Source organism: Mobula hypostoma, chromosome 16, assembly GCF_963921235.1.
Source record: "Mobula hypostoma chromosome 16, sMobHyp1.1, whole genome shotgun sequence".
NCBI classification, from domain to species: Eukaryota; Metazoa; Chordata; class Chondrichthyes; order Myliobatiformes; family Myliobatidae; genus Mobula; species Mobula hypostoma.
Genome location: NC_086112.1, coordinates 54,564,208 through 54,579,159, shown reverse-complemented (window position 1 = coordinate 54,579,159; position 14,952 = coordinate 54,564,208). Strand labels below are relative to the sequence as shown.

Sequence of the window (14,952 nt, the reverse complement as noted above, 5' to 3'; positions counted from 1 at the left end):
TAGAAGATTGAGGGGGGATCTTATTGAAATGTATAAAATCCTAAAGGGATTTGACAGGCTAGATGCAGGAAGATTGTTCCTGATGTTGGGGAAGTCCAGAACGAGGGGTCACAGTTTGAGGATAAAGGGAAAGCCCTTTAGGAATGAGATGAGGAAAAACTTCTTCACACAGAGAGTGGTGAATCTGTGGAATTCTCTGCCACTGGAAACAGTTGAGCCCAGTTCATTGGCTATATTTAAGAGGGAGTTAGATATGGCCCTTGTGGCTAAAGGGATCGGGGGTATGGAGAGAAGGCTGGTACAGGGTTCTGAGTTGGATGATCAGCCATGATCATACTGAATGGCGGTGCAGGCTCAAAGGGCCGAATGGCCTACTCCTGCACCTATTTTCTATGTTTCTATGTTTACTGGTGATCACTTCTGGCTGCAAAGCATGTTGCTTATTGAGAGCTGATGACCTCCCAAACAATTAACATTTCAATGTCTGAGGGAGAATTTACCTTCATTTGGAAACAGAAGCAATTCATAACTTGGGGAGAGAATGTGAAGTATAGTTGTTGTCATTGAAAATGTCCAATAAGACTTTATTTCTCAACCTGGTACAGCAACTTAATAACCCAATTTTTTTTTACAAATGTTATAGTCGTGTACATAGGTATCTATATAAAAATGTAAATGTTACAAAATTATTCACAGAATTATTATGTTAAGGTATAGGAATGTAGTGAGCAGATTGAAACCAATTAAATATTTCAGTTCTTGGCACAATACTTGCTACTGTATTTAATTGTTTAAATGGTTAAATGTGTATCAGGAAAAAAAAGCCTTAAGAAGCTATTTCAGGCAGCAATAATTAATGTAATAGCCTGGAATCCTTACAGAAGCACAATATGTACCTTCCATCTATGAGAAGGCATAAGACTCCCATGCAGTTTCATAAATTAAGGTTTGGATGTATTGTAGGGAACTATGCTACGGATGTTTTTAACGGGACTATTTTTACTATTAATTCAAAATTGTATTTCTTGTATTACTTTAATGCCAAGCAATATAATCATTCATTTGTACAATTCATCTGATAAAACAAATGCTTAATATGCTTGGTATTAAAATAATCCATAAATTCAGTTCAAAACTAACTTTTTTTTGTTTTGTATTTCTTTGAATGGTTTTTAGTTTCTATCAATGTTGCTTTCTCCCTTTTTCATGAAGGAATAGGTTCTTATTGAGATATAATCTACTATTTCATTTCCACGTACTCTGAATGATCAGTATTCTTAAGCAGACATCCAAGACTAAATCGTGTTAGGTTATTTGAATGATGGAAGACTACAATTGAAGTTGATTCTTTTTCAATCTTTCACACGCATACAACTCACTAAAATATGATTAATTAAACTTACGTATCTGCAGGGAGAAATGGAGTCTACTTCTGATGTAAGAATTTGTTTTTGTAAGAATCATCCCTCTTATGGAGAATTTGTTCTGTGATGGAAACAGATGCTGGGAAAGAGCAGTTTCTTCACTGTGAATTTTAAGAGAAAAGAAGTAAAGAATAAATGTTTGTTCTACCAGCATTTTTTTCTCCAGATGGATTAGACAAAGATCAAAACAAACACAGGAATGGTACATGCACAGCTTGAACTTTGGAGTTTTCTTTTGATGTGTTCAGAAGGTGAAAGGATGGGCCTTTTTTTTCGCTTTCACAGGGCTTCAGGCTTTGCAGCTCAAAATAAACAACTTCTAATCCAATTTGCTTCTCTACACTAAAACAAACATAACACATCCAAAGATTCTTAGTAGAAATATTCATAAAACAAAATGTAAATATCTTTCGGCTTTACCCAATTCAGGCAATCTGTCTGTTGTCCTTAAATGGTGCATTACATAAGTATTTCGCTTTTTTTTCCTGATAGACTTTTTCTATGTTTTCACATCCTTTGCAATTTTAGCACTACATTTGTTCTTTTCCACTGTTCAGCTTTTACTTTATCTAACAGTCTCGTACTAAAGAGTTTTGGTATAGTTCCAAAATCACTATTAAATCAATCTAATATGTAGCCACAATGCATTTCAGCTCCAAGTACTCAAACAATAATGACCAGTAGTGAGGTGAGAGTTCAGTTAATCATGTTTCACTCACCATTGGATTCAATCCTATGTTGACTCAGTCATATGTTAGTTGGAGTTATCTACCGTTTGCCTAAGTTTGGCCTTTTGACCACATGGAGTCATAAATCCACAACGTGATTCTCATTTGGCTAAAGAATTCCAGAGACCCTCTACAGCTGTGTATATCCATTTACATGACATGATTTCTGAGTTCCAGGATCCAGACTGACCGTTATATTGTTTCAGCGCTGCAAGGCAGTTTAAATCCCTCTCTGCATCCTCTGACCTATGATACATTCTGTGAAGAAGCAAAAGCTGGAAATATACCAATATCTTTAATTGCCTGACCACCCAGAAACAATGTGCAACTGGAATGAACTGAATCACATAGTAACTTGGAAATGCATTCCCCAGATCTCCTTTTATTGGTCTCTGAGTTCACCGTGATTGAAAAATACTCAGGTCGGGGAAATAGCTACTGTAGTCATAATTTTTGTTTCATTTAAGCTAGAATTATTAGATGTCATTTTAACTCCCTTGTGCATGTAAAAGCTAGAAGTCAGAAACCAAAACAGGGAATGGATAAAAATGACAGTAGATCCACCAACAACTGTAAAGAGTAAAGAAAGTAACATTTGCCAATTATTGATGAATAGTAATACCTGAAATGTTGATCTATATTTACTGTTTCCAGCAAGTTACATTTTAATTTCAGTTTCACTGCATCTTTTCAGCAGTGGTTTGAATCAGACTTCTGGGACAGATGTGTTCTACAGCACTTTTGAGGTATGCAATCTTGAAAACTTTCACTGACCATTGTTTAGATTGAGATTAGTCTACAGCTGTTTTACGTTATACTATAATCACCAGGAGACCAGTCAGATCAGTAGCTGATCTCCCTACTGTGCCTACCGTGATATTTTACGAATAAGTGTTTGCTCACCTGGGTAAAATGTTGCCTACAGTTTTAGCACGATAGTTACTTAATCCTTTTCTCATTCCAGCTGGGAGGTGATTGTCAAAAGAGAATTATTATTATTGTATAATAAATTGTATAAAGATAAATTTTATGTAATCGTTCTTGAAGTATAACAGTGGAGTAGATGGATATCATCAGAATCAGGTTTATTATTGCACATAGACAACATAAAATACAGGTGCACATTCCTTTATCTGAAATTCTGAAATCCAAAAACTGAAGTTTTTTTTGCCAACAGCTAATGTCACTCAGGTGTGACGTGGCAGCACTAGCAGAGGCCGCTAGACGTTATTTGTGGCTCAGCGCTCGTACTGGTTACACGTGCGTTTGCTGTTCGCTGATATTTTGTGTTCACTGTTGACTTTGTGTTTAATTTCACTGTGAAAATGTCAAAAAGAGCTGCAGATACCCCTATGGGTAACAATGAGAAAAAGAGAAGGAAGCATCTATCATTATCAATAACACAGAAAGTGGAGTTATTGCAGAAGCTTGATTGTGGTGTGTGTGTGCGGCCGCTTACTGAAGAAAATAGTGTCGGAACTACCACTGTATATGATTTAAATAAACAGAAAGACAAGTTACTGAAGTTTTATAGTGACAGTGATATTCTACATTTATTCCAATAGGTCATTTACCATGCGTTTGATTCAGTTCGTTTGAAGCTGTACATTTTTATGTTTTATTGAATGTTTTTGCTGGAAAAAAAATGTTTTCTTGTCATTATTCCCTAAACAATTCAGTATAATAACTATTTACATAGCATTAGGTATTATAAGTAATCTAGAGATGATTTAAAGTATACGGGAGGATGTGCGTAGGTTTGGTGTGCCGCCGGGTCCTAAAGTCCACCACAATAAGCCAGGTTAAATAAGGGACTTGAGATACGTGTTTTTTGGTATGGGGGGGAGGGGCTGAAATCCGAAAAATTCTGAATTCTGAAATGCAACTGGCCCCAAGGATTTCAGATAAGGGATTGTGGACCTGTATATTGCTTTGACACAGCAGTGCAGTGCAACAACATAAAATTATTATAAATTACAAAATAAATAAACAGAACAAGAAAAGGAATAGCGTTGTGTTCACAGGTTCATTAATCCTTTGGAAATCAGATGATGGAGAGGAACAATTCTTAACTTTTTGAGTGTGGGTCTTCAGATTCCTGTACCACCTCCTCCCTGATGGCAATAGTGATGGTGAGTGTCCTTAATGACGGAAGCTGCCCTCTTGATGCACTGTCTCTTGAAGATGTCCTTGATCATGGGCAGGATTATGCCTGTGATGGAGCTGTTTGGGTCTACAACCTTCTGTAGCCTCTTGTGATCCTGTGCAATGGAGACCACATACCAGGCCAGTCCAAAAGCTTTCCACGATACATTTGTAAAAATTTGCAAAAGTCTTTGTTGACATACCAAATATTCTCAAACTCCTGATGAACAAGAGCCTCCATCGTGCCTTCTTAGTAATTGGGCCCAACCCAGATTCTGTCCGCCAGAGAAAGCAGGATCTCCCAGTGGCCGCACATTTTAATTCCACATCCCATTCCCATTCTGATATGTCTATCCATGGCCTCCTCTACTGTAAAGATGAAGCCACACTCAGGTTGGAGGAACAACACCTTATATTCCGTCTGGGGAGCCTCCAACCTGATGGCATGAACATTGACTTCTCAAACTTCCGCTAATGCCCCATCTGTTTTTTATTTATATACACACATTCTTTCTCTCTCTCCTTTTTCTCCCTCTGTCCCTCTGACTATACCCCTTGCCCATCCTGTGGGTTCCCCCTCCCTTTCCCCTTTGCCTTCTCCCTGGGCTTCCTCTCTCATGATCCTCTCATATCCCTTTTGCCAATCACCTGTCCAGCTTTTGGCTCCATCCCTCCCCCTCCTGTCTTCTCCTATCATTTTGAATCTCCCCCTCCCCCTCCCACTTTCAAATCTCTTACTAGCTCTTCCTTCAGTTAGTCCTGACAAAGGGTCTCGGCCTGAAACGTCGACTGTACCTCTTCCTAGAGATGCTGTGTTCACCAGCAACTTTGATGTGTGTTGCTTGAATTTCCAGCATCTGCAGAATTCCTCGTGTTTCCAGATTCTTGGAGATGTTGGCACCTAGGAACATGAAGCCCCTTCAAGCCCACCACTGTCCCTTCAATGAGGACTGATGTATGTTCTCCCAACTTTTCTTCCTGTAGTATACAATCAATTCCTTGGCCTCGCTGACATTGAGTGCAAGGTTGTTGTTGTGACCCCACTCAACCAGCCCGTCTACCTCACTCTTGTATGTCTCGTCACCGTCTGAGAATTTTACCAATAACAGTGATGTCATCTGCAAATTTATAAATGATATTTGAGCTGTTCAGCTCAAATAAGTAGTTCAGGATACCTGGAGGACGATGATGAATCCATGGAATTCTCCACCCATGGAGGCTCTGGAAGCTCAGTCGCTGAATGTTTTCAAGGCAGAGATTGATAGGTTTTTAGATATTAAAGGAATCAAGGGATACAGGATTGGTGCAGGAAGGTGGATTTGATGTAAAAGATCCATCATGATCTCAATAAATGGAAGAACAGGCATGAGGCCTAGTCTGGCTTCTGTTCTTCATTTTCTCATGTTGAATGGATCACAGACCGAAACTGAATTGTTCCACTGTACCTCTGAGGGTTAGAAATGCCAAGCTCCATCATGGATTGGAAGAAGCCTGACTAATCATACCCAGAGCTCAACTTGTTTCTATTTTTATGGTTCCGCATCAGGAGTTTGGGGTTATTGTCACTGTTTTGTCAACTAAAACAAAAACAGGCAATTGTATAACATTTGTATGACAAATTGCAAATAAACTTGTAATAATAAGGCAGATTGTACATCTTTGGCAGCTGTGTGTAAAATATCAGCCAGCTGTGGCCTTTCTGTGGTTTGTCACATTCATTGCATCAGCGTCCACACACAGAATAATGGTTGTTTTGGGCATGTTGGAAGTCAGATGTTGGAGTTTCTGGGCGCTGAGTCCACTGAATCAGAATGCTTCTGTATCATCCTGACCAGACAGCCAAAATGCATTAAAAAAAATCTTTTCTCTTGTTCAAATATTATTGAACGAACATTTTATGAGAAGTGAAAAAACTTGCTTTGATTTGGTCATTAATTTAGTCTCAATATTGTGTAAATTTAACTTTATTTCTGGAAAAAAAGATATGGGTGTTTTCCCACTGAGTAGATTATCGAGGACCTGGTGCAGAAACAGTACCAATGGTTCAAGCCGGGCTGAAGGCAGTGAGATTATACTCAACTTCAGCTCATGCTCTAGGTCATATTCCATTATCTTCTGGCCCAGGATCCAAATTGGGAATATCACCTGGCCCTCCAGGGTGTGATACAGGGCAAAGAACTTGTCCAGGTAGTTGTCCTGTTACAAAGAACTAGAGGTACATCTGCTATTATTGATCATGGCTTACCTTTGTGATTTGGAGGTGTTCAGTAAAAAGCTACATAGATCAAACTTGTCTTTTTTTCTAACTTCCAATATGGAAATCAAGAAACTGTAAATGCAAGAAATCAGAAATAAAAACAGAAAATGGACAGCATCATGGAAAGAGAAACAATTTTGGGTCGGGAACACTTCAACAGAACTCAGAAAAAAGAGAAAATGGTCAGAGGTGGCCATTCAATTTCGTGCTGTAGCATTAAGAGTTGAACCAATGTCAACAATATGAAAAGATTGGTGAAAAAGATAGCAAAACATGTTGAGAACAAAGTAGCTTTAGTTGTATCAGCTGTGAATTTCTTTGATTCTAGAACGTAATGAGCAAGTAACTCAATGATACATTTACATCAATACATCTTCATAATTTTTTTAGAAAAGCTTTTTACTTTTACAAGGAGAATCTTATCTATACATACAATATACAGCACTTAGAATTCAAAAAATTCAAAATGAATGCATAACACAGAAAAAACATTTGAAACAATAGCATTAGGTCATACCACCTTCATTTGATGAGTACTTAGTTGCATATTTAGAAGTTTCTGTACATTAGATACAGTAATATACAATTCCTTAATGTTGTCATCGCCATGGGGAGGTAGTGGGGATAAGCTCCCAATACCTATTAAATGCTTTCAATGGCGTGAGCCTCATATGGCCTCTAACAACCAAGTCCAGCTCCTGGCTTTCATGTGTGGCTTAGCTAATATGCCTGGTGGAACAGTTTCTGCTGACAGGAGAAGGGGCAAAGGCAGATTACTGGCACCTTAAAACTAGTTGCTTTGGGCAGATGGGGCTTGTTAGCCGTGGCTGGCAGCTCACCTAGGAGGAGGGAAACTCTGATCACAAACCTCGGCTGCCTAGCAGCTACCCACTCACAGTGAAGGATTCAGGAGTAAACCCTGAGGAAATATCCAGAGCCAGAGAGCTTAAGGCAGTCTTACACTGAATGCAACGCCACTGGTGAGAAACTGTATTGGTCTCTGCTGCCCTTTTGGATTCATTAGCTGTGTGGAGGGGAGTAGCCTGCTACATGGGCAGCAGCTTGCTCTCCATATCGTACTGCCCTGGTTTTGCATACTGGCTTGCATAGACATCCTGGTCGACCCTGATCAACAGAGGACCCACAGCAGACAATCAATGAGGAATTATGGCAGTCTGCAATGTTGCCTCCATTTTCAGTCAAAGTCTACAGATGTATTTTGGAATATGGATATAATTGTTTTTATATTAAAAAAATCAAAATTGCATTGCTTTGACGAATCATTACAGTCAGCTCTGACCAGCTCAGCTTTCAGAGGGTGCTGGTTCTGTACAAGTTATTGATGAGAACAGAACAGGCATAATTTCCAAGATAGTAGGGAATGAGGATTGACTGTTTAGCATTAGGGGATGTGCTGGGATGTTTAAGATCAACATATATGCTTATAGTCATTTATGTAAAATTCTTCATTGATTCACTCTTGATATTCCCTCCTTGGACCAAAGAATGTAATAAAGCTGGTTCCATAAATACTGAAATAGCATTAAGAACCAAAAGTGGAAATTAATGCTATTCTGTATGTATTACATCTTAAACATGTTTAATAAGTGGGTCCCAGCAAGAAATGCTGGGACCCACTTATTAAATTGGTTTAAGAATGGAGGTATCAAGTTGTGTAACTCATTATTGACAACTGACTACTAAGAGATCTGATTAGTTCAAAGCATATGTTACACTTATAAAACAGTTACATAAATGGAAGTAATAGCATTGAAGAATTATCAAAATGTGACAATGAAACATAATAAGTCAAATACAGAACGGCAGAGTGAATATGGAACACTGGACATTTAGCTAGAGCAAGGGTTCCTAACCTGGGGTCCACAGACCCCTTGCTTAACAGTATTGGTCCATGGCATAAAAAGTTCGGGACCCTGAGCTCGAGGATGAAACAGCAGCTTATGTAAACATTGTGGCACTCACATAGTCATGAGTTTGGAAACAATAAAGCATCTGGATAAAAATGTATATATTAATAGGAGGAGCAATTGCACCATATTTGCAAGCTGGATTAACTAGCAACAGTTCAAGGCATCTGGCAGTTTTGTCTTTTCATGGAGTAAATGACATCAGTGCCCACCGTGGATTATTTACTTCATTAAAAGTGTTTCACTTTGAAGAAGATATTGATTGCAGTTTTCATATTTCTCACATGGTTGTCTTGATGGCTGTTTAGAGCTCAATAAGTTGCCCTTAAAAGCTCAATCCTAAACTCTCATTGACAAATTCCATCAGCTGTTCTGTGAGTTTGATAGTGATGATTCATTTCTCTTGAAGCTTGATCTTCTAAAAGATTCCCTTAGAGTAGAAAAAAAATGTTACCAATAATGACTGAAGAAAGCATTACAATAAGATATATTGTCAGGTCAGATATTCTTATGCATGAAATAGTGTTCATTAGTCAATCAAACAACTTTTCCCATTCCTTTCTTGAATGCGCTGTTTCAGCCCGATGTACATTTCTCAGGCAGGTTCCACCTTCTGGTACTGTACCCAACTATTTTTCATGTTTAGATCCAGGCACTAGGTGTTGACAGGCAAAGAGATTTAGAGATTCACTACCCTCGGAGTGAAGAAATTTCTATGCATTTCAGTTGTAAATGACATACTTTTAGCTTGTAACTATGTTCTCTTGTTTGTGACCTTCTCACTCACGAAAACGTCTCTACATCTATTCTCTCAAGCCCTTTAGGATCTTACATATTTGAAAAGGGTCACCCTTCATGTCTTTAAATTCCAAGGAATAGACTCAAATGGATTGTGCTGACTTCTCCCACTGCCTCCATCGTTCATTAGTGAAAATGTTAATGTCATAAACCATGATGAATATCATGCCAACATGTTCTTGAAACATTTATGGATAACACATGGGCTAAGTCTTCTGGTGTTCCAGTGCTGACTATGAAAAGGCAGCTTGCTCTAAAGTTGAGGCTGATATTAATTTCGGCAACTAGCGTATAGCTCTTCTATGTTTTCAGCTTGTTTTTGGTTGTATCATGGCAAACTTCTTACCTCCTTCATGTACGCAGACAGTGCCAAATTTAACCTGGAGTCACTGAGAAGGCTTTAAACTATGCAAACAAGAATTGTGTTCAAATGAATGTGAAATAGATTGTCTGAAGTTTTGGAGGGAAACTAATGATAGGTTTGGAGCACTCACCTGAGAGAGTCAAAGTTAACAGTTCAAAACATATTTTATTATCAAAGTACATATATGTCACCATATACAACCCTGAGATTCATTTTCCTGTGGGCATACTCAGCAAATCTTATGGAATAGTAACTGTAACAAGATCAATGAAAGATTCACCAGAGTGCAGAAGATAACAAACTGTGCAAATGCAAATATAAATAAATAACAATAAGTAATGAGAACATGAGATAATGAGATAAAGAGCACTTAAAGTGAGAACATTGCTTGTGGGAAACATCTCAATGAAGGGGCAAGTGAGTGTAGTTAGATCTGAAGATCATTGAGCTGATTTAAAAGTCCACTGTTTAGAGGAAAGTTATATTGCAGTGAAAGTAATTCAAAAGAGGAACTTTGGAACAATTTTCTGCAGCCCACAGAAAGTCCACAATGATCACCAGCACCAGATAGTAAACATGGCCCCAGGTAACTAGTTTGGGAGTAAAAGTTAATTCTAATCTTAGAGCCAAGGGTTTAGCTGAGGCACTTTGCCTTCACCTTCACCACAAGAAGAATATGCTTCTGTGGTCTCAGCAAAGGAAGATGTAGTTGAAATTTTGGATTAGTGAACAATTGGCAAGAGAGTAGTTGCATATAATTTGAATAAATCACTAGTACAGATGGAATGCATTCTAGTTACTGCGGGAAACAGGGAGGAAAATGCAGAATTCCTGACCACAATCTTCTAAATATGCACAGATTCACAGGTAGTGCTTGAGAATGAGAAAATATAAAATATTTTCCTTTATTCATAAAAAGAATTGACCCCAATCAGGTTAGCATTGGTAATAATAAAAGTTCTTGAAATATTAAATTGGGGACTGAAACTGCAGTCTCTTGCAGAAGTGTGGATTAATTAGAGAAGGCTGGAATGCATTTATTTTATTTCGAGATACAATACAGTAATAGGCCCCTAAGGTCCAGTGAATCTGTGCTACCCAAGTACATGCAAGTGAGCAATTAACCTACTAAACTGTATGTCTTTGGAATGCAGGGGAAGTCAGAGCACCCGGAGGAAACCTACATGGTCATGGGAAGAACGTACAAACTTCTTACAGTCAACAACGGGAATTGAACCCAGGTCACTGGTACTGTAAAGCTACACTACCATGCCACCTCTTTTATATGAAAAGCAAATTGTGTCTAATTTGATCTTTTTTTTGAATAAATCTCAGAACCAATGCTTGAACCCCAGTTGATGTCAATCTGTAGCAACGTGCATAGGAAAATGATTAATTTTAAAGTTTGCTTTTGAAATGTGAAGTATACAGTGGAGATTCCCAGAGGTAACTATTAGCAGCACCTCTAAATCATTTATGGCCTATACACCCCAATCATTATTTCTAACTTTGCAAATGATCAACAAGCTGGAGGTGAATAGCAGTAAACATCAAGGAAATATGGACATGCTGATCGACTGACTGGATAGATGAAAATTAATGCTGAAGGTTCTGAGGTGTTACATTTTGATAGGGAGAATAAGAAATGATAACACAAACCAGAAGGCATGATTGTTAATAGCAATATAAGAGATCTGGGCATATGTGAATGAAAAATGGCAGGATAAGTTGAAAATGTGATTGGAAAATCAAATAGGATCACGTGTATAGACAACAAGAGCCAGAAAGTCAAAATGAATTTTTATAAAACAATAGTTGATTGTTATTTTAAGTTCTGCTTGTCATACTTTAGAAAGGTTATCAGAGAGATTTACCAAAATGATTGCAGGAATGAAGGACATTGTACATAAACTTGAGAAGCTGAGGTTAATCTTAGAACAGAAGGATTTGTGAGTGGACCTGATAAAGTTATTTAAAATCATAAATCATAAAGAAACAGTAAATAAGAAAGAATGTGTTCCTATGGTGGACAATTAAAGAACTGGGGATATTGAATGAAGATGACTGTCAAAAGAACTACAAGTTACATAAAGAAAAACATTTTTACACATTTTTACATGTGTGTTGAGAATCTGTGACACTGGAGATAGATTCCATTTCAGTGTTTCAAGGATGATGGATAATTATCTAAAAAGAGAGAATATGCAATGCTATAGAGAGAGGTGTTTGCTTATTTGTACTAATATGCAGCTATGCATTCACACTGACTGAATGGTTCCTTGCACATTGTAAACATTCTATTATTCAATGACTTTTCAAAAAGTATGGGTGTCCTAAGGACTTTAGATCAAACTCCAGATTACTGCAGATTGTTGATTCATGATGGTGTCAGTGAAGCACAGTGACGTTCTGTTGGCTGCAGACAGTACTTCTAAATATACCTCTACTGAATTGCTCTCACTGCAATCTCCAGCATGTAATTTCCCTCTAAACAATGTACTTTCAAATCAGCTTAACGATCTACAGATTTCACAATTGTCTGAAGGTCTCGGCGGAGCAGGCAGGTACAGCACCTTTAAGTGGACAAATCTTCATCGCCATGGCCGGAAGCGAGGCAGGAGGGTGGACTCCAAGCCAGGCTAAAACGCAGAGGGATGAGGCCCCCTCTACCCAGCATCCTGTCAGCAAATGTGCACTTGCTGGAGAACAAAATTGAGGACCTGTGGGCTGTATCGGAGGGAATTGAGGGACTGTTGTATTCCATGTCTGCATGAGACTTGGCTTTCTCCTAGCATAGCAGATACAAATGATCAGTCTGAAAGTCTTCTCAATTTTCCATATGGACCGAACTGCTGATTTGGAAAAGGCAAAAGGTGGAGGCGTGTATTTCATGACAAACTCTTGGTGGTGTTCTGATGCAGTTGTTATGTTGAACTCATGTTTCCACAGACTTGAACACCTAATGGTCAAACACTGCCCGTTCTATTTACCTAGGGAGTTGTCCTCCATAACCCTGACCACAGTTTACATATCACCAGTTGCGGACTATAATCAAGTGCTTCAGAAACTGCATGATGCCATCTCCAAACAAAAAGCAGTCCATCTTGACGCATTTCAAGCCATAATCAGGGACTTCAACCAGGCTTGTTTGAAGAAATCCCTGCCCAATTACCATCAGTATATGATATGCAACACCAGAGGTCCCAACACACTAGACCACAGTTACACTAAGATAAGGAATGCCAACCGTTCCACGCTCAGACCACATTTTGGTAAATCGGATCACTTGGCTGTCCTTCTCCTCCCTGCATACAGGCAGAGACTGAGGAGCAAAGCACAAGAGATTAGGACAACAAAGAGGTGGTCGTGGAAGGCAGAAGAGTGGCTACGGGATTGCCTCGAGATGGTTGGACTGGGCTGTGCTCAAGGACTCATCTGAGAATCTGATGGTTGTTACGGACTTCGTTAAAACAGTTGGAGATGAGTGTGACTCCACAAAATCATTCAGAGACTTCTCCAATCGGACGCCCTGGATAAATCATGAAATTCGCAATCTGCTGAGAGGCAATCAGAGGCATTCAAGTCTGGTGACCAAGAAAGTTACAATAAGTCCAGGTACGATCTCCAGAAAGCCATCTCACAGGTAAAGGGGCAATTCTGGACTAAACTTGAATCAATGAAAGATGCTCGACTTTTGAGGCAAAGCTTGAATATATATACAGTTAAATCAGGCAACATAGGCGAGAGCAGGGCTTCACTTCCAGATGAGCTCAATACCGTTAATGCTCGCTTCGACAGTTAAAACATGGAGGAACCCTCATGGACTCCACAGCCCCCAATGATCCCATCATTTCAGTGCCAGAGGCCGATGTTCAAGCAGCCTTCAGGAGGGTGAACCTACGAAAAACATACAGGCCAGTCGGGGTACCTGACCAAGTACTAATGACCTGTGCTGATCAACTGGCTGGAGCGTTCGCTGAGATCGGTCGCTTTGGCAGTCTGAGGTACCCACTTGCTTCAAGCAGGCTTTAATTATACTGGAGTGTAAGAAGAACATGGTAACTCGCCTCAATGACTATCATCTAGTAACACTTACGCCCACTGTGATGAAGTGCTTTGAGAGCTTGGTGATGACACATATTGAATTGACTTGACTTTATTACTTACATCCTTCATATACACGAAGAGTAAAAATCTTGATGTTACGTCTGTCTCAATGTGCAATTTATAGTAATTTATAATAAATAGTATGTACAACAGGACAGTCAATACAGCATAGAAATACAGTTGTATCAGCATGAATTAATCAGTCTGATGGCCTGGTGGAAGAAGCTGTCCTGGAGCCTGTCGGTCCCGGCTTTTATGCTGCGGTACCGTTTCCCAGGTGGTAGCAGCTAGAGCAGTTCGTGGTTGGGGTGACTCGGGTCCCCAATGATCCTTCAGGCCCTTTTTACACACATATCAACTCCTGCCTGAGGAATTACTTAGATCCATTCCAGTTTGCCTACCAGAGTAACAGGTCAGCAACAGATCCCTTATTATTGGCTCTTCACTCAACCCTGGAACATCTGGACAGCAAAGATGCGTACATCAGGATACTCTTTATTGACTACAGCTTAACGTTCAACACTATCATCCCCTCAAAACTAATCAAGAAGCTTCAAGACCTTGATCTCAATACCTCCTTGTACAATTGGATGCTCCATTTCCTCACTTGCAGACTCTAGTCTGTTTGGATTGGCAACAACATTTCCTCCACGATCTCCATCAGCACAGGTGCACCACAAGGCTGTGTGCTTAGCCCCCTGCTCTACTCACTTTACCTTTATGACTGTGTGGCTAAGCACTGCTCCAATGTCATATTGAACTTTGCTGATGATACTACTATCGAAAACCAAACCAAAGGTGGTGATGAATCAGCACACAGGAGGGAGATTGAAAATCTGGCTGAGTGGTGCCACAACAACAACCATAACTCAAAGTCAGCAAGACCAAGGAGCTGATTATTGACTTCAGGAGAAGGAAACCAGAGGTCCAAGAGCAAGTCCTCATCCGAGGATCAGAGGTGGAGAGGGTCAGTAACTTTAAATTCTTCAGTGTTATTATTTTGGACAATCTGTCCACACAGGTGGAATTATGAAGAAAGCATGGCAACGCCTCCACTTCCTTAGGAGTTTGCGAAAATTTGGCATGACATCTAAAACTTTGACAAACTTCCAAAGATGTGTGATGGAGAATATATTGACTGGCTGGAAACACAATGCCCTTGAACAGAAAATCCTGCAAAAAGTAGTGAATACAACCCAGT

The 14,952-nt window shown here is 39.3% G+C and overlaps 1 protein-coding gene across 5 annotated transcripts in view; it reads right to left on the bottom strand.

Annotated features, from left to right (window-relative positions):
* Window positions 1–6,851: 6,851 nt before the first annotated feature.
* The window catches only part of dock8 (dedicator of cytokinesis 8), a 258,252-nt gene continuing 250,151 nt past the window's right edge, over window positions 6,852–14,952 (bottom strand). For all 5 annotated transcript variants that reach the window (XM_063068960.1, XM_063068961.1, XM_063068962.1 and 2 more), the window contains one exon: window positions 6,852–8,912. In XM_063068960.1, the coding sequence (XP_062925030.1) occupies window positions 8,846–8,912 (67 nt within the window). In that variant the 3' untranslated portion in view covers window positions 6,852–8,845. The remainder of the gene's footprint in view (window positions 8,913–14,952) is intronic.